This window comes from Elephas maximus, chromosome 12 (genome assembly GCF_024166365.1).
Source record: "Elephas maximus indicus isolate mEleMax1 chromosome 12, mEleMax1 primary haplotype, whole genome shotgun sequence".
In the NCBI taxonomy this organism is placed as follows: Eukaryota; Metazoa; Chordata; class Mammalia; order Proboscidea; family Elephantidae; genus Elephas; species Elephas maximus.
Window position 1 is genome coordinate 81726607 of NC_064830.1, and position 19028 is coordinate 81745634.

The 19028-nt window shown below is 36.6% G+C and overlaps 1 protein-coding gene across 1 annotated transcript in view; it reads left to right on the forward strand.

Annotated features, from left to right (window-relative positions):
• LOC126087506 (phospholipid-transporting ATPase ABCA3-like) overlaps positions 1 to 19028 on the forward strand; it is a 249445-nt gene that overhangs the window by 94884 nt on the left and 135533 nt on the right. The window contains exon 11 of the mRNA XM_049905037.1: positions 4390 to 4507. Within this exon, the coding sequence (XP_049760994.1) occupies positions 4390 to 4507 (118 nt within the window). The remainder of the gene's footprint in view (positions 1 to 4389; positions 4508 to 19028) is intronic.

Genomic DNA, 19028 nt, shown 5'->3' on the forward strand with positions numbered 1-19028 from the left:
TACATTTTTGTTTATTCTCTTTGTTTTGATATCTAGTGGCTTCTCTTGGGTTTATAGAATACATTTTAACTTAATACAGTCTGTCTTCAAATAGTATTTAATAATTTCATATATAGTGTAAGAACCTTACAATAGTATACTTTTACGTTTACCCTGCTGGCATTTATCCTATTATTGTCATACATTTTATTTATATATGCCTTACAAAACCTGCAATACACTGTTAGCATTGTGCTTGATCTGTCAGTTATTCTTAAGGAGATTTAGGTAATAAGAAAAAGTAGTATACAATTATTAATGTATTTACCATTTCTGATGCTCTTCATTTCTTCATTTACAACTAGATATCCATCTAGTCTTATTTTCCATCTGCCTGAAGGACTGACTTTGATATCTCTTGTAGTGCAGATCTACTGGTAATTAATACTTTCATACTTTCTATGCCTGAAAAGTATATATTTAATCTATAATTGAAAGATATTTTCACTGGGTGGTGCCGCAGTGGTTAAGCTCTCAGCTGCTAACTGAAAGTTCGGCAGTTCAAACCCACCAGCTGCTATGTGGGAAAAAGATGTGGTAGCCTACTTCTGTAAAGATTTACAGCCTTGGAAACCCTGTGGGGCAGTTTTGCTCTGCCCTCCAGGGTCGCTTTAAGTCAGAATTGACTCAACGGCAACAGGTTTGGCTTTTTTTGTTACAGAATTTCAGGTTGAAGATGTTGCTCCACTTGCATTGTTTCTGAAGAAAAATCTGCCAAAATTCATATTTTTTTTCTTTTGCATGTAAAGTGTCTTTTTTTTCTTGTTGCTGCTGTTTTTTTCTGGCTCCTTTAAAGACCTTTATCATTGGTTTTGTGTGATTTGATTGTGAAGTTGCCTGTGGATAGTTTTCTTGGTATTCCTTTTCCTTTGAGTTCATTGACCTTCTTGACTCTAGTTTATTATTTTCATCAAACGTGGAAAATTTTTTACCATTATTTCTTCAATTATTTTTCTGTCCCATTCCATGTCAGGGGCTCATAATAATACTGTTATTATGCCTCTTGAAGTTATGTAACAGCTTATTGTTGGTGTCATTCTATTTATTTTTGAATACTCTTTTCCATTTGTATTTTGTTTTCTGTCATTTGTGTTGCTCTGTCTTCAAGTTAACTATTCTTTTGCATTTAACAGCAGATGGGATCTGCTATCAGTCCCATCTAGTGTATTCAGTGTATTTTCATTCTAGAAATTACAGTTTTCATCTCTACAAGTTCTATTTTTTAAAAATATTTTTGATGTCATTACTTAACTTTCTGAACATATGGAGTATATTTATTAAAAACCATTTCAGTATCCTTGTCTGCTCTTCTAATGTGTGTCAGTTCTAGGTTGGTTTCAGTTGATTGCTTCTTCTCATTATGGGTCATATTTTCCTGTTTCTTTGCACACCTGGTAATTTTTTATTGGATGCCAGGTACTGTGCATTTTAGCTTTTTGTGTACTGGATATTTTTTTATTCCTATAAATATTCTTGAGCATTGTTCTTAGAAGCAATTGTAAACAGTTTGATTGTTTCAGGTCTGCTTTGCTTAGCCTAGGATTAATTGTTCTACACTACTGAAGCAAGACCATTCTTTGTAATCTACCCAATAACCTGTAATCTTGAGATTGTCCAGTCTGGTTGGTAGAAACAAGCACCCTTCCTTGGCCCTGTATGGATGCTAGAAACTGTTCCCTTTAATACTTTCTAATGATTTTTCCCCCATCCTTGAGTAGATTCCTCATACATGTATAGTATAGTTAGCGTGTATCTGAATAACTTCAGAGTTGTGTCTGTAGCTGCCAAAACTCTGTCCTAAGAACTCTAGTTGCCTTGGCCTCAGTGGACTCTCAGCTCCATCTCTTCAACTTAGATAGACTGCTGACTCCCCCCTCCCCCAATTTCCTCCTCCCTGTGCCGTGGCTTTGGAGCTCTAGCTAGTAAGCCAGGGAAATCATGGGGTTTAACTTGTTTCCCTTCTGTCAGGTATCACTACCCATTATTCCTTGACGTCCATTATAAACTTTTGTTTCATATATAATGCCATTGGACCTCCCATTTTTCAGGCCCTTTGTTCCTCATGTTGATCATAATCTATGATTATTTTATGTACCTTTACTTTTTGTTTTACCATCCTTTACAAAGAATTAATTAAAGCAGGGACTGTGTATGAGTTATTCCTAGATACATCCCCAGCATGTAGCCATAGCACAATTCCATAGTATACATTCGGTAAATATTTGTTGAATGAATGATCCTCCCTCATCCACATTAATTAGTTGGACTTGGTGATTTATTGCATGTAGTAGTTAATGTTGGTGGGACATGTAGGATAAAACTCCGGTTTCTGGTTTGTACATCTAAGTGGATGATGGGACCATTTACTGAGTTAGGTGGCATAGTTGACTATATTTTCACAGGATGATGATGTGCTCAGTTTTAGACATACAGTAGTGCCCCCCGTCTGTGGATAGTACCAACGCTATATATACTGTGTTTTGTCCTGTACATACATACCTATGATAAAGTTTAATTTATAAACTACACACAGTAAGAGATTAACAACAATAGCTAATAATAAAATAGAACAAGTATAACAATATCCTGTAATAAAAGTTATGTGAATGATGGAGTGGGACAGCACAGGATTTCATCACGCTATTCATTTAACATTTTTGGACTGCACTTGACCACGGGTAACTAAAATGGCAGAAAGCAAAACCACAAATAAGGGGACAGAAGAATGAATTTGAGGTATATATATAATATTCAAATTTAAGCTTCTAATAGGCATTTGGAGATGCAGAGCTATATCTCACAGGAGAGATATTGACTGAAACAGATTGTAGTATCAGTATCCATAATGTAATCAAAGAGCCCTGGTGGCACAACAGTGAAGCACTCAACTACTAACCTAAAGGTTGGTGGCTCATACACACCCAGTGGCTTTATAGGAGAAGGACCTGGTCATCTGCTTCTGTAGAGCTTACACCTAGAAAACCTTATGGGGTAGTTCTACTTTGTCTCATGGGGTTGCTATAAGTAAAAATTGACTTGACAGTGCTCAACAACAACATAATGTAATCGAATTAATGTGAGAAAATTATATTACCTAGGGCAGTGATTCCCAATTGGGGATGGCTTTATCCCCCAGAAGACCTTCGGCAATATCTGGAGACATTTTTGGTTGTCACAACTAGGGAGGAGGTGGGAGAGGAGTGTTAATCACACCTTGTGAGTAGAGGCCTAGGATGCTGCTAAACATCTTATAAGACACAGGAAAACCCTCAACAACAAAAAATTTTCCAGTCCAACACGCCAGTGGTGCCACTGTTGAGAAACTCAGGCCTAGAGAGTATTTGTAGATATACTATCCTGGATTGTCCGTCATCATTTGTGCCTGACTATTAATTGAAAAGTTGATGGTCTGAACCCACCCAGCAGTGCTACAGAATAAAGGCCTGGCATACTGCTTCTGTAAATATTACAGCCAAGAAAACCCCTATGGAGAAGTTCTATTCTGCAACACATGGGCTCACCATGAGTTGGAATCCACGCAGTGGCAACAGGTTTGGTTTGGTTTAGTTTTGGTTACTAACTACTTCTAAGGTTTCTCCTACTTTGCAAAAACGAACCTAGGAACTGCATTCCCCAGAGTTCCCATCCCTGCTTGGTTTCTGATTAAAATTTGACAATGACAGGCTCATTTAGGCAGATTTGATATTAAACTTGGTGATTTCTTGAGAACTACAGAAAGTTTCCCAGAGTCACTTTAGAACAGTCAGCAAACTTTTACTGAAAAGGACCAGATAGTAAATATCTTAGGCTTTGTGGACCACATATATATAGTGTCTGTCACATACATTTTTTAACAACCCTTTAAATATGTATAAATAATTCTTAGCTTACTGGCCATACGAAAACAGGTTATAGGGCAGATTTTATTTTGCCAACCTCTTCTTAGAAATATCAAGATCTTCCAGACATGCTGTTGCTAATCACCAAGCGTCTGGCTAAGATCATGATGGCAGCTTTTCTGATCATTGGTGGCAGCTTCTATGAGCTTCTTCAGTTCTTTCTACAGTTGAATAAACCCCTTAATTGCTTTATTAAGATTTTCATACCCAGAATATAGAGAGGTTCCTGTTTTCCTGACCAACTGCAGGTAAATACACATTCACATTGTACCTCTGCACTTATTGTAACTAATGCACAACTTAATGTACCTTCAAATATTGTTCCTTTTCATAACAGCAGCCTTTTTTACAGCATGAGTTTGATGATACAGTGCCGTTTCTTCTAAGGATGTATTTGACTTTTGTAAGTAGTAGTGAAAGCTATAAAATTATTCTTTCTTTTATCTCACAGGAGTACAGAGACAAAGTAGCAGTAAATGACTTATCTTGGAATTTATATCAGGGGCAGATCTCCGTTCTTCTAGGACATAATGGGGCAGGAAAAACCACAACTTTGTCCATTCTCACAGGTGTGTATTCATCTCTGTGCACAACAGACGTCAAGTTCTTTCTAAAATTGTCGACCAATCAGTGAGTTTTGGTGTTGAGTGTGTTGTCATTTCAGTGATACCTAAACTTGTGTTTTAATTATTTGCAACCAAGATGTTCCAGGTGATGTAGCAACTCCATTTTTTTGATCAAAATACTCATATGCCAGGTATTTATGTAGGAACTGATCATATAGTGGTGATTACAAGGTCTTTACCCTCAATCTTATACTCCAGTAGGCATACAGACCAACTTGGAACTTGCAATATAGCATAAGTAAGAAGGGAGATATTATGATTAAGGTGCTATTTTCTCAATAGAATGATACCTAATCCTATTTTGGGAATGAGGAAGAGGTAAGTTACAGCTAATCTGAGCAGAGTAGAAGGTATGAAGGGCTATGAAGGGAACGAGAGAACATTCTAATAATAAACTAAAACCAGGAGGCTTGAAAGCAGGGAATACCTGTATGAGTACAGCAGAGAAGGAGAATAAGCAATGGCAAAAGATGAGGCTAGAGGAATAATCAAAAAGGCAAGTCATAAAAGGCTTTGGAGAAGTCATACTATGAATTTCATAATTTATGCTGAGAACAGTGAGAAACCGTGGAACAGTTGTATATGCAGGTTTATACCTTAGAAAAGTTGCTTGCACCAGAAAGGGAAAATAGGTTGGATATGTGGTTAGTACAAGTCTGAGACTGTGGAATGGCTGAGCCTATAAGTGAAGGTTAAATAGCTTCTGCTTTAAGGCAAAAAGTAAGACCAAAGCTTAGTCAGAAAGGGCAGACAAAACTACCCAGATTCTCTGCTATTTTATATCTTTTACTCCCTCTAAATCTCAGTGAAAACTCTTCTCACAAGAATACTTCCTAACTAACATCACAAGGTATAGTCTGAATTATCATCTCCCTCAGAAAAAAAAATTTTTTTTTCATGAAATAAACAAGTGAATGGCTTTAACAAGCAGAAGTTTATTCTCTCACAGGCTAGTAGGCTAGAAGTCCAAGTTCAGGAAGCCCTGGTAGCGTAATGGTTAAGCGCTATGGCTGCTAACCAAAAGGTAGGCAGTTCAAATCTGCCAGGCACTCCTTGGAAACTCTGTGGGGCAGTTCTACTCTGTCCTATAGGGTTGCTATGAGTCAGAATTGATGGCAACAAGTTTGGGTTGTTTTTTTTTTTTTAAGTGTCAGCTCCAGGGAAAGGCTTTCTCTGTAGGCCTTGGAGCAAGGTCTTTGTTATCAATCTTCCCATGGTCTAGAAGCTTCTCCATGCAGGAGCCCCAGGTCCAAAGGACGCACGCTGCTCCTGGTGCTGCTTTCTGAGTGGCATGAGGTCCCTAACTCTCTGCTTGCTTCCCTTTCCTTTCTTGTAAGATAAAAGGTGGTGCAAGCCACACCCCAGGGAAACTCCCTTTACATTGGCTTAGGAATGTGACCTTAGTAAGGGTCTTATATCCCACCCTAATCCTCTTTAACATATAATTACAATCACAAAATGGAGAAAACTATGCAATACTGGGAATTATAGCCTAACCAAGTTGACACATATTTTGGGGGGACACAGTTCAATCCATGACAGTCGGGTCTTCTTGATTTTTATGTATTCCACAGCAGTTTATTCAAAGCAAACACTGAGAACATGGTTGTTGAATCCAATTGACTTGAGCTTTGTGTATTCTCACAATTCATTTATATTTCCATTAACTGACATATTGCTTTAAATACTTACAAAAAGCATTTTTAAGTGTACAATTAATTTTTTTCTCTTTGTTTTGGTAAAATAAACATAACATAAAATTTACCATTTTAAAGTGTACAGTTTAGTGTTACTAAGTACATTTACACTGTCCAAACACCACCACTATCTGTTCCGTACATTTTTCATCACCACCAGAAGAGATCCAGTACCCATTAAGCAGTCATTCCTCATTTCCCCTCCACACTGCCCCTGGCAACCACTAATTAGCTGTTTGTATGGATTTACCTATTTTAGATAGTTCATATAAATGGAATCACACAATATATGTTTTCTGTCTGTTTTCTTTCACTTGTGATAACATTTTTGAGGTTTATCCCTGCTGTAGCATATATGAGTACTTCATTTGTTTTTATTACTGAATATTATAATATATATTATATAATAATATAATAATATTCCATTGCATGGCTGTACCACAATTTGTTTAACCATTCATCCATTGATGGATGTTTGCATTGCTTCTATTTTTAGTTATTGTGAATAGTGCCGTACGTGCATGTACAAGTATTTGAGTACCTATTTTCAATTCTTTTGGATATATACCTGGTGACGGGATTCTTGGATCATGTAGAAATTCTATGCTTAACTTTTCGAAGCTGGTTTCCACGTAATCACACCATTTTGCACTCCTAACAGCAATGTACAAATACTCCAATTTCTCCAGCCTCCTCAACACTTGTTATTTTCTTCAATTATTATTATTATAGTAATCCTAGTGGGTATGAAGTGTTGTCTCATTGTATTTTGATTTGTTTCCATAAGAACTAATGATACTGAACACCTTTCCATGTGCTTATGGCCGCTTGTATATCTTCCTTAGAGAAAGGCCCATTGAAGTTCTTTTCCCATTTTTCGGTTGAGTTGTTCCGTTGTGTTTTTATGTATTCTAGAGGTTGAACCCTTATCATATATATGATCTGCAAATATTTTTTCCTATTCTGTGAGCTGCGTTTCAACTATCCTGACAGTGTCCTTTCCTGCACAAAAGCTTTAATTTTGATGAAGTGCGACTTATTTTTATTTTGTTGCTCATGCATTTGGTGTCGTATACAAGAAGCCACTGGCAAAAGCAAGGTCATGCAAATTTGTGTTTTCTTCGAAGAGTTATAGTTTCTCCTCTTATATTTAGGCCTTTGGTCCATTTTGTGTTCATTTTTATGCATGGTATGAGGTAAGGGTCCAACATCATTCTTTGCACGGAGATATACATTTACCACCACAGCGTTTGTTAAGGAGACTGTTCTTTCCCCACTGAGTGATCTTGGTAACCTTGTCAAAAATCGATTCACGGGTTTATTTCTGGACCCTCAATTCTAGTTCATTAGTATGTATCTGTACCCTTATAATAGTATCAAAACACTGTTTTGATTACTGTAGCTTTGTAGTAACTTTTGAAATCTGAAAGTGGGACCCCTCCTTTTTTGCTCTTTTTTTAAAGATCGTTCTGGCTGCTAGAAGTCCCTTGCAATTCCGTATGTATTTGAAGATCAGCTTTACGATATCTGCAAAAAAGGCCATTGGGATCTTGATAGGAATTGAATTGAATCTGTGTCTCACTGTAGGAAGTAATACCATTTTAGCAATCTAACTTGTGAACATTGGATATCTTTCCATCTATTTAGATTTTCTTTAATTTTTTTCAGCAAATGCTTTTTAGTTCATTTTATATGTCTTTTACCTGCGTGGTTAAATTTATCCCTAGCTACTTATTTTGGATGCTATTGTAAATAGAATTATTTTCTGAATTTCCTTTTTGGGTTGTTCACAGCTAGTGTATAGAAAAACAGCTGGTATTTGTATGTTGAACATATATCCTATAAGTTTGCTGGATTTATTCAGAAGCTCTAGAAGTTTTTTTGTGGATTCTTTGGGTTTTTTTTTTTTTTGTATACAGGATCATATGATTGGTGAATAAAGATAATTTCACATCTTCCATTCTAATTCAATGCCTTTTACTTCTTTTTCTTGCCCGATAGGTCTGGCTAGAACTGCCAGTACAATGCTGAATAGAATTGGCAACAGTGGGCATACTTGTATTGTTCCTGATCTCAGGGGGAAGGCTTTCAGTCTTTCACCATTGAGTGTGATGTCAACTTCTTTTTTTTTCCCCCCATAAATGTCCTTTCTCTTGTGGAGGAATGTCCTTTCTGTTCCTGGTTTGTTGAGTGTTTTTACCATGAAAAACTGTTGGATTTTGTGAAATGCTTTTTCCACACCTATTAAGATGATTGTGTCTGTGTGTGTGGTGTATTATATTGATTCATTTTCATATGTTGAACCATCCTTGCATGCCTGGGATAAATCCCACTTGGTCATGATGTATAATGGTTTTAATATGCTGTGTGATTCAGTCTGCTAGTATTTTGTTGGAAATATTTGCATTTATATGCATGAGAGATACTGGTAAAAACCAAAAACCCACGGCAGTATATATATGTGTGTGTGTGTGTGTGTGTGTATTTTGTGTCCGATGTGTTTATCTGGCTTAGATATTAGATTAATACTGGTCTCATAAAATAAGTTAGGAAATATTTCTTCTTCAGTTTTTTGGAGGACTTTGAGAAGGATTCATGTTAAGTCTTCTTTAAATGTTTGGTAGAATTGATCAGTGAGCCCATCTGGTCCACCATTTTTCTTTGTGAGGATGAGTTTTATTACTGATTCAAGCTCTTTATTTGTTATAGATCTATTCAGATTTCCTATCTTCTTGAGTCGTTTTTGGTCTTTTGTATGTTTGTAAGAATTTGTCCATTTTATCTAGATTATTTAATTTATTGGTATAAAATTATTCATATTATTCTGTTGTTATTCTTTTTATTTCTGTAACATACATAATGTCCCTACAGTCATTTCCAGTTTCAGTAATCTGAGTCTTCACTCTTTTATTCTTAATCGCTGTAGCTAAAAGTTTGTCAATTTGTTGGGTTTTTTTTTTTTTTTCCAAAGAAACAACTTTTGGTTTCCTGATACTCTCTTTTTTGTTTATCTTCACTCAGATCTTTATTGTTTTCTTCTTTCTGATGGTTTGGGTTTAGTTTGCTCTTCCTTACCTAGTTCCTTAAGGTGTAAAGTGGCACAGTGGTTAAGAACTTGGTTGCTAACTTAATCTTCGGCAGTTCAAACCTACCAACTGCTCATTGGAAACACTAGGGGGCAGTTCTACCCTGTGCTGTAGAGTTGCTGTGAATTGGAATTGACTCACCAGCAATGGGTTTAAGGTGTAAAATTAGATTATGGATTTGGGATCCTTCTTTTTTTAATATAGTCATTATCACTATAAATTTCTTTTTGAGCACTGCTTTTTTTTTCTATACATCCCATAAGTTTCTATACATTATGTTTTATTTACAGTTGTCTCAAAGTATTTTCTAATTTCCCTTGTGATTTCTTCTTTGATGCCTTGGTTGTTTAAGAGTATGTTGTGTAATTTCCACTCATTTTTGAATTTTTCAGTTTACCTTCTGTTACGGATTTCTAGTGTAGTTCCATTGTGTTTGGAGAAGTTGTATGATTTCAATCTTTTTAAACTTATTGAGACTTGTTTTGTAGCCTAAAATATGGTCTATCCTAGAGAATGTCTGTGCACACTTGAGATGAATGTATATTCTGCTGTTGTCAGATTGAGTGTTGGTTTATAGTGTTGCTCAAGTCCTCCATTTCCTTATTGATACTCTATTAAATGAATGATTTATTTTATAAGGATCAGCACAAAGCTGGGTCCTATGAGGCAGAGGCTAAAGATGTCCCAAGTGTCCGGCCTTTCCAAGCAGCTGTACCACTCCATCATCTCTAACATCAACTACTCTCCCTCCCCTCAGTACTCTTCCTCCTGTCTTTGGGTTCCCTAATTCACTGCAACATCTCACAGAACTCAAGAACTGTATAAAGGAAAAGGCTCACACAGTTATAGAGGCTAGCAGGTCTCAAATTCATGGGTCAGGTATTGGCTTCTCCCTCGCCCTCAGTCTCTGCCCAAAAGGCACTCAGCTTTCTCTCTCAATGGGCCAGGAAACCCACTGTATTGTCTCCTGCAGGTCACTCCTGACGGTTTCTCCTGCTGGTCTCTTCTTCCTTGGTGGTGGTGGACTCTCCTTTCTGCTCTGAAATTGGCTCTCTTTTAAGGCAAAACTGACCAGTCCCCTTGGCAGGCCACAATTATCTTATTTGCACAGCCTCACCCAGTCACCTGGGTGGGAGTTACAAGGCCTTGGCAAGAAAGGCCATACTAAGTAATTCATCACACTGCATCTGTCAGTATAGTAATGTATATAATGTATAGTTCTATACGTTGTTGAAGGTGAGTTATTAAACCTCAGTTTTTACTTAATATATAATTGTTTTACATAATTTACAAGTAAAATTGTTAAATCTTCTTGATGGATTGACCCTTTTATCAATATACAGTGTTTTCATTTGTAACAATTTTTGACTGAAAGTCTATTTTATCTTATATTAATACAGCTACTCCAGCTCATTTTTGGTTAGTATTTGCGTGGAGCATCTTTTTCCATTTATTTTTCTTTCAGTCTAATTGTGTCTTTGGATATAAAGTGAGTCTTTTGTAGACAGCATATAGTTGACTCGGTTTTTTTTTTTTAATCCATTTCCAATCTCTCTTTTCATTGAATAATTTTAATCTGTTAAAGTAATTATTGATAATGAAGGATTTCTGCCTTTTTGCTCTTCACTTTCTATATAACTTATACCTTTTTTGTTCCTCAATCCTTCCATTACTGCTTTCTTTTGTATTTAATTTTTCCTTATGTTTCTTGCATTTATTAATTCTCCTTGTTTATTTTTCTATATATTTTTTAGTTAGTGCATTACCCCAGGGATTACAAATTACATTTTCAACTTACAACAATATGCTTTTAATTAATAACAACTTAGCTTCATTCATATACAAAAACTTTGCTTGTATATAGCTTTTTCCCTTCGCTCTTATGTTGTTGTTGTCACAAATTCCACATTTATACATAGTATGTTTTTTTATGTCTGTAAACATAGATGTATCATGATGGTGCAGGTAAAAAAGAAGTCACAAACAAACCAAAATAATAATATAAAAGCATTATATTATATGAACTGTTATAATATGAAAGCAAATTTAAAAGCATCTTATGGTTGCCTACTTAGTTACATTTAGTGGTGTACTTTATTTCATTTGTCTTTGAGTTACTATTGAGTTTCTTATCATTTCAACCTGAAAGACTCCCTTTAATATTTCTTGTAGGGCATGTCTAGTACTGACAAACTCCCTCAACTTTTGTTTATCTAAGAATGTCATAATTTCTCCTTAATTTTTGAAATATAACTTTGCTAAATACAGAATTTTCGATTGATGTTTTTTTCTTTCAGCATTTTAAATGGGCCATCCCACTGCTTCTCACCTCCTTGGTTTTCCATGAGAATTGTTTTTACACAGCAAGTTTCTTCTCTTATGCTTTTTTCAAGATTCTCTCTTTGTTTATAGTTTTCAGCTGTTTTATTATAATGAGTCTAGGTGTGGATCTTTTTGAGCTTTTCCTTATTCGAATTTGTTGAGCTTCTTGGATGTATAAGTTCATATATTTCATCAACTTTGGGATATTTTAGACTACTGTTTCTTCCATTGTCCTTTCTGCCCCTTTCTCTTTCTCCTTTCCTTCTGGGATTCCTATAATGTATCTATTAGCAAACTTGATGCTGTTCCACAGGTTTTTAGACTCTGTCCATTTTTCTTCATTCTTTGTCCTTTCTTAAGTGAGGATGATATCCATTGTCCTATCTTCAAGATCATTGATCCTTTCTTCTGCATACTCAAATCTGCTGTTGAGCATTTCTAGTGAATTTTTTATTTTAGTTATTGTATATTTTTAGCTCCAGAATTTCGTTTGGTTCCTGTTTATAATTTGTTGTTGTTAAAAAAAAAAGTGCCATCAAATCAGTTCCAACTCATAGTGATCCTGTGTACAACAGACCAACACACTGCCCAATCCTATGCCATCTTCACAGTCATTGCTGTTTGAGGCCTGTTGTTGCGGCCACTGTGTCAGTCCATCCCATTGAGGGTATTCTTCTTTTTTACTGACCCTCTGCTTTACCAAATATGATGTCCTTCTCCAGGGACTGGTCCCTCCTGATAACATGTCCAGAGGACATGAGGTGAAGTCTTGCCATCCTTCTTTCTAAGGAACATTCGGGCTGTACTACTTCCAAGACAGATTTGTTCCTTCTTCTGGCAGTCCATAGTATGTTTATAATTAATACTCTTGTTTTAAAATGTTTTTGTCTACAAAGTCCATTGTCTGCATTTCCTCAGTGATAATTTCTGTCACTTTATTATGTTCTTTTGAATGGGCCATCATTTCCTATTTCTTTATATGCCTTGTGATTTTTAAAAAATTTATGATTTGAATATTATAATGTGCTCACTCTAGAAATCAGATTCTCCCTTTTCATAGGATTTGCTTTTTTTAATTGATTGTTGAAGGCTGTAGTAGTCCATTTGATTAGTGACATCCCTAAGTATTTTTTTAAATAATTTTTATTATGCTTTAAGTGAAAGTTTACAAATCAAATCAGTCTCTCACACAAAAACCCATATACACCTTGCTACACATTCCCAATTACTCTCTCCCTAATGAGACAGCCGGTTCTCTCCCTCCACTCTCTCTTTTCGTGTCCTTTCTGCCAGCTTCTAACCCCCTCCACCCTCTCATCTCCCCTCCAGGCAGGAGATGCCAACATAGTCTCAACTGTCCACCTGATCCAAGATGCTCACTCCTCACCAGCATCCCTCTCCAACCCATTGTCCAGTCCAGTCCATGTCTGAAGAGTTGGCTTCGGGAATGGTTCCTGTCCTGGGGCAACAAAAGGTCTCGGGGCCATGACCACTGGGGTCCTTCCAGTCTTAGTCAGACCATTAAGTCTGGTCGTATGAGAATTTGGGGTCTGCATCCCCCTGCTCTCCTGGTCTCTCAGGTGTTCTCTGTTGTGTTCCCTGTCAGGGCCGTCGTCGATTGTAGCCGGGCACCATCTAGTTCTTCTGGTCTCGGGATGATGTAGTTGCTGGTTCATGTGGCCCTTTCTGTCTCTTGGGCTCGTAATCACCTTGTGTTCTTGGTGTTCTTCATTCTCCTTTGATCCAGGTGGATTGAGACCAATTGATGCATCTTAGATAGCCGTTTTCTAGAGTTTTAAGACCCCAGATGCCACTTTTCAAAGTGGGATGCAGAATGTTTTAATAGATTTTATTATGCCAGTTGACTTAGATGTCCCCTGAAACCATGGTACCCAGACCCCTGCCCCTGCTGTGCTGGCCTTCGAAGCATTCAGTTTATTCAGGAAACTTCTTTGCTTTTGGTTTAGTCTAATTGTGCTGACCTCCCCTGTATTGTGTGCTGTCTTTCCCTTCACCTAAAGTAGTTCTTATCTACTAACTAATTAGTGAATACCCCTCTCCCACCCTTCCTCCCTCCCCCCTCTCGTAACCACAAAAGAATGTTTTCTTCTCGGTTTAAACTATTTCTCAAGTTCTTATAATAGTGGTCTTATACAATATTTGTCCTTTTGCAACTAATTTCACTCAGCATAATGCCTTACAGATTCCTCCATGTTATGAAATGTTTCACAGATTCCTCACTGTTCTTTATCGATGCGTAGTATTCCACTGTGTGAATATACAAAAATTTATTTATCCATTCATCCATTGATGGGCACCTTGGTTGCTTCCATGTTTTTGCTATTGTAAACAGTGCTGCAATAAACATGGGTGTGCATGTATCTCTTCATGTAAAGGCTCTTATTTCTCTAGGATATATTCCAAGGAGTGGGATTGCTGGATCGTTACGGTAGTTCTATTTCTAGCTTTTTAAGGAAGCACAAAATCCATTTCCAAAGTGGTTGTACCATTTTACATTCCCACCAGCAGTGTAGAAGTGTTCCAATCTCTCCACAGCCTCTCCAACATTTATTATTTTGTGTTTTTTGGATTAATGCCAGCCTTGTTGGAGTGAGATGAAATCTCATTGTAGTTTTGTTCTGCATTTCTCTAATGGCTAATGATCGTGAATATTTCCTCACATATCTGTTAGCTACCTGAATGTCTTCTTTAGTGAAGTGTCTATTCATATCTTTTGCACATTTTTTAATTGGGCTATTTGTCTTTTTGCAGTTGGGTTTTTGCAGTATGATGTAGGTTTTAGAGATCAGGTGCTGATCATAAATGTCATAGCTAAAAACTTTTTCCCAGTCTGTAGGTAGTCTTTGTACTCTTTTGGTGAAGTCTTTGGATGAGCATAAGTTTTGATTTTTAGGGGCTCCCAGTCATCTAGTTTTTCTTCTACGTTCTTTATAATGTTTTCTATACTGTTTCTGCCATGTATTAGGGCTCCTAACGTTGTCCCTATTTTTTCTTCCATGATCTTTATTGTTTTAGATTTTATATTTAGGTTTTTGATCCATTTTGAGTTAGTTTTTGTGCATGGAGTGAGGTATGGGTCTTGTTTCATTTTTTTGCAAATGGATATCCAGTTATGCCAGCACCATTTGTTAAAAAGATTGTCTTTTCCCCATTTAACTGCTTTGGGGCCTTTGTCAAATATCAGCTGCTCATATGTGGATGGATTTATGTCTGGATTCTCAATTCTGTTCCATTGGCCCATGTAATCTGTTGTTGTACCAGTACCAGGCTGTTTTGACTACTGTGGCGGTATAATAGGTTCTAAGATCAGGTAAAGTAAGGCCTCCTACTTTGTTCTTCTTTTTCAGTAATGCCTTATTTATCCGGGGCCATATGAAATTGGTGATTTGTTTCTCCATCTCATTGAAGAATGTTGTTGGAATTTGGATCGGAATTGCATTGAATGTATAGACCACTTTTGGTAGAATAGACATTTTTATAATGTTAAGCCTTCCTATCCATGAGCAAGGTATGTTTTTCCACTAATGTAAGTCTCTTTTGGTTTCTTGCAGAAAGGTACCGTAGTTTTTTTTGTATAAGTCTTTTACGTCTCTGGTAAGATTTAATTCCTAAGTATTTTATCTTCTTGGGGGCTACTGTAAATGGAATTGATTTGGTGATTTCCTTTTCGATGTTCTTTTTGTTAGTGTAGAGGAATCCAACTGATTTTTGTATGTTTATCTTGTATCCCGATACTCTGCTGAACTCTTCTATTAGTTTCATTAGTTTTCTGGAGGATTCCTTAGGGTTTTCTGTGTATAAGAGCATGTCATCTGCAAACAGAGATAATTTGACTTGTTCCTTGCCAGTCTGGATGTCCTTTATTTCTTTATCTAGCCTAATTGCTCTGGCTAGGACCTCTAGCACAACGTTAAATAAGAGTGGTGATCAAGGGCAATTTTGTCTGGTTGCCGATCTCAGTGTGAATGCTTTCAGGCTCTCTCCATTTAGGGTGATGTTGGCTGTTGGCTTTGTATAAATGCCCTTTATTATGTTGAGGAATTTTCCTTCTATTCCTATCTTGCTGAGAGTTTTTATCATGAACGAGTGTTGAACTTTGTCAAATGCCTTTTCTGCATCAATTGATAAAATCATGTGATTCTTGTCTTTTGTTTTATTTATATGGTGGATTACATTAATTGTTTTTCTAATGTTGAACCATCCCTGCATACCTGGTATGAATCCCACTTGGTCATGGTGAATTATTTTTTTGATATGTTGTTGAATTCTATTGGCTAGAATTTTGTTGAGGATTTTTGCATCTACATTCATGAGGGATATAGGTCTATAATTTTCTTTTCTTGTGGTGTCTTTACCTGGTTTTGGTATCAGGGATATGGTGGCTTCATAGAATGAATTTGGCAGTATTCCCTCCTTTTCTATGCTCTGAAATACCTTTAATAGTAGTGGTGTTAACTCTTCTCTGAAAGTTTGGTAGAACTTTGCAGTGAAGCCGACAGGACTGGGGCTTTTTTTTGTTGGGAGTTTTTTGATTACCTTTTCAATGTCCTCTTTTGTTATGGATCTATTTAGTTGTTCTACCTCTGTTTGTATTAGTTTAGGTAGCTATTGTGTTTCTAGGAATTCATCCATTTCTTCTAGGTTTTCAAATTTGTTTGAGTATAGTTTTTCATAGTAATCTGATATGATTCTTTTAATTTCAGTTGGATCTGTTGTAATATCGCCCCTCTCATTTCTTATTCAGGTTATTTGCTTCCTCTCCTGCTTTTCTCTTGTCAGTTTGTCCAGTGGTTTATCAATTTTGTTGAGTTTTTCAAAAAACCAGCTTTTGGCCTTGTTAATTCTTTCAATTGTTTTTCTGTTTTCTATTTCATTTAGTTCAGCTCTAATTTTTATTATTTGTTTTCTTCTGGTCCTTGTGGGTTTCTTTTGTTGCTCTCTTTCTATTGGTTCAAGTTCTAGGGATAGTTCTTTTATTTTGGCCCTTTCTTCTTTTTGGATGTGTGCATTTATTGATATAAATTGGCCCCTGAGCACCGCTTTTGCTGTGTCCCAAAGGTTCTGATAGGAAGTGTTTTCATTCTCATTGGATTCTTGGAATTTCTTTATTCCATCCTTAATGTCTTCTATAATCCAGTCTTTTTTAAGCAGGGTATTGTTCAGTTTCCAAGTGTTTGATTTCTTTTCCTTGCTTTTCCTGTTATTGGTTTCCACTTTTATGGCCTTATGCTCAGAGAAGATGCTTTGTAATATTTCAGTGTTTTGGATTCTGCTAAGGCTTGCTTTATGACCTAATATGGGGTCTATTTTAGAGAATGTTCCATGTGCACTAGAAAAGAAAGTATACCTGGTTGCTGTTGGGTGGAGTGTTCTGTATATGTCTACGAGGTCAAGTTGGTTGATTGTGGCATTTAGATCTTCTTTGTCTTTATTGAGCTTCTTTCTGGATGTCCTGTCCTTCACCAAAAGTGGTGTGTTGAAGTCTCCTACTATTATTGTGGAACCATCTATTTCACTTTTCAGTGCTGATAGAGTTTGTTTTATGTATCTTGCAGCCTTGTCATTGGGTGCATAAATATTTAATAGAGTTATATCTTCTTGGTATGTTGTCCCTTTAATCATTATGTAGTGTCCTTCCTTATCCTTTATGATGGATTTAACTTTAAAGTCTATTTTGTCAGAAATTAATATTGCCACTCCTGCTTTGATTGTTGTTTGCTTGATATATTTTTTTTCATCCTTTGAGTTTTAGTTTGTTTATATCTCTAAGTCTGAGGTGTGTCTCTTGTAGGCAGCATATAGACGGATCTTGTTTTTTAATCCATTCTGCCACTCTCTGTCTCTTTATTCGTGCATTTAGTCCATTTACATTCAGGGTAATTATGGATAGGTATGAATTTAGTGCTATCATTTTGATGTCTTTTTTTGTGTGTTGTTGACAGCTTCTTTTTCCCACTTGATTTTATGTGCAGAGTAGATTTTCTTTATATATTGTCCTTTCCTCATATTTGTTGTTGTTGATTTTGTTTCTGCTGAGTCTGTATTTTTCCTTTCTATTTTATTTTGATGATTAGGACAGTTTTTGTCTTCTTTGTGATTACCTTATTATTTACCCTTATTTTTCTAAATTTATGACTTTTATTTCTTTGTATCACCATATCTTCCTCTCCATATGGAAGGTGTATGATTACATTTCTTAGCCCCTCTTTATTATTTTAATGTTGTCTTCTTTTATATAATAACATCACCGTTACCCTGTGTTGGGTTTTTTTTTTTAATCTTATTTTTTTTTTTTTTCCTGGATTTCCCTGTCTAGGTTGACTTGTGGTTGCTCTGCCCAGTGTTCTAGTCTTGGGTCAATAACTGATATTATTGATTTTCTAACCAAAGAACTCCCTTTAGTATTTCTTGTAGTTTTGGTTTGGTTTTTACGAATTTCCTCAACTTGTGTTTATCTGGAAATGTCTTAATTTCACCTTCATATTTAAGAGACAGTTTTGATGGATATATGATTCTTGGCAGGCAATTTTTTTCCTTCAATTTTTTAATTATTTCATCCCATTACCTTCTTGCCTGCATGGTTTCTGCCAAGTAGTCCGAGCTTATTCTTATTGGCTCTCCCTTGTAGGTGACTTTTCTTTTATCCCTCGCTGCTCTTATAATTGTCTCCTTGTCTTTGGTTTTGGCAAGCTTGATTATAATATGTCTTGGTGACTTTCTTTTTTTTTTTTTAATTAACTTTTATTAAGCTTCAAGTGAACGTTTACAAATCCAATCAGTCTGTCACATATAAGTTTACATACATCTTACTCCCTACTCCCACTTGCTCTCCCCCTATTGAGTCAGCCCTTTCAGTCTCTCCTTTCATGACAATTTTGCCAGCTTCCCTCTCTCTCTATCCTCCCATCCCCCCTCCAGACAAGAGTTGCCAACACACTCTCAAGTGTCCACCTGATTTAATTAGCTCACTCTTCATCAGCATCTCTCTCCCCCCCGCTGACCAGTCCCTTTCACGTCTGATGAGTTGTCTTCGGGGATGGTTCCCGTCCTGTGCCAACAGAAGGTCTGGGGAGCATTGCCTCCGGGATTCCTCTAGTCTCAGTCAGACCATTAAGTATGGTCTTTTTATGAGAATTTGGGGTCTGCATCCCACTGATCTCCTGCTCCCTCAGGAGTTCTCTGTTGTGCTCCCTGTCAGGGCAGTCATCGATTGTGGCCGGGCACCAACTAGTTCTTCTGGTCTCAGGATGATGTAGGTCTCTGGTTCATGTGGCCCTTTCTGTCTCTTGGGCTCTTAGTTGTCATGTGACCTTGGTGTTCTTCATTTTCCTTTGCTCC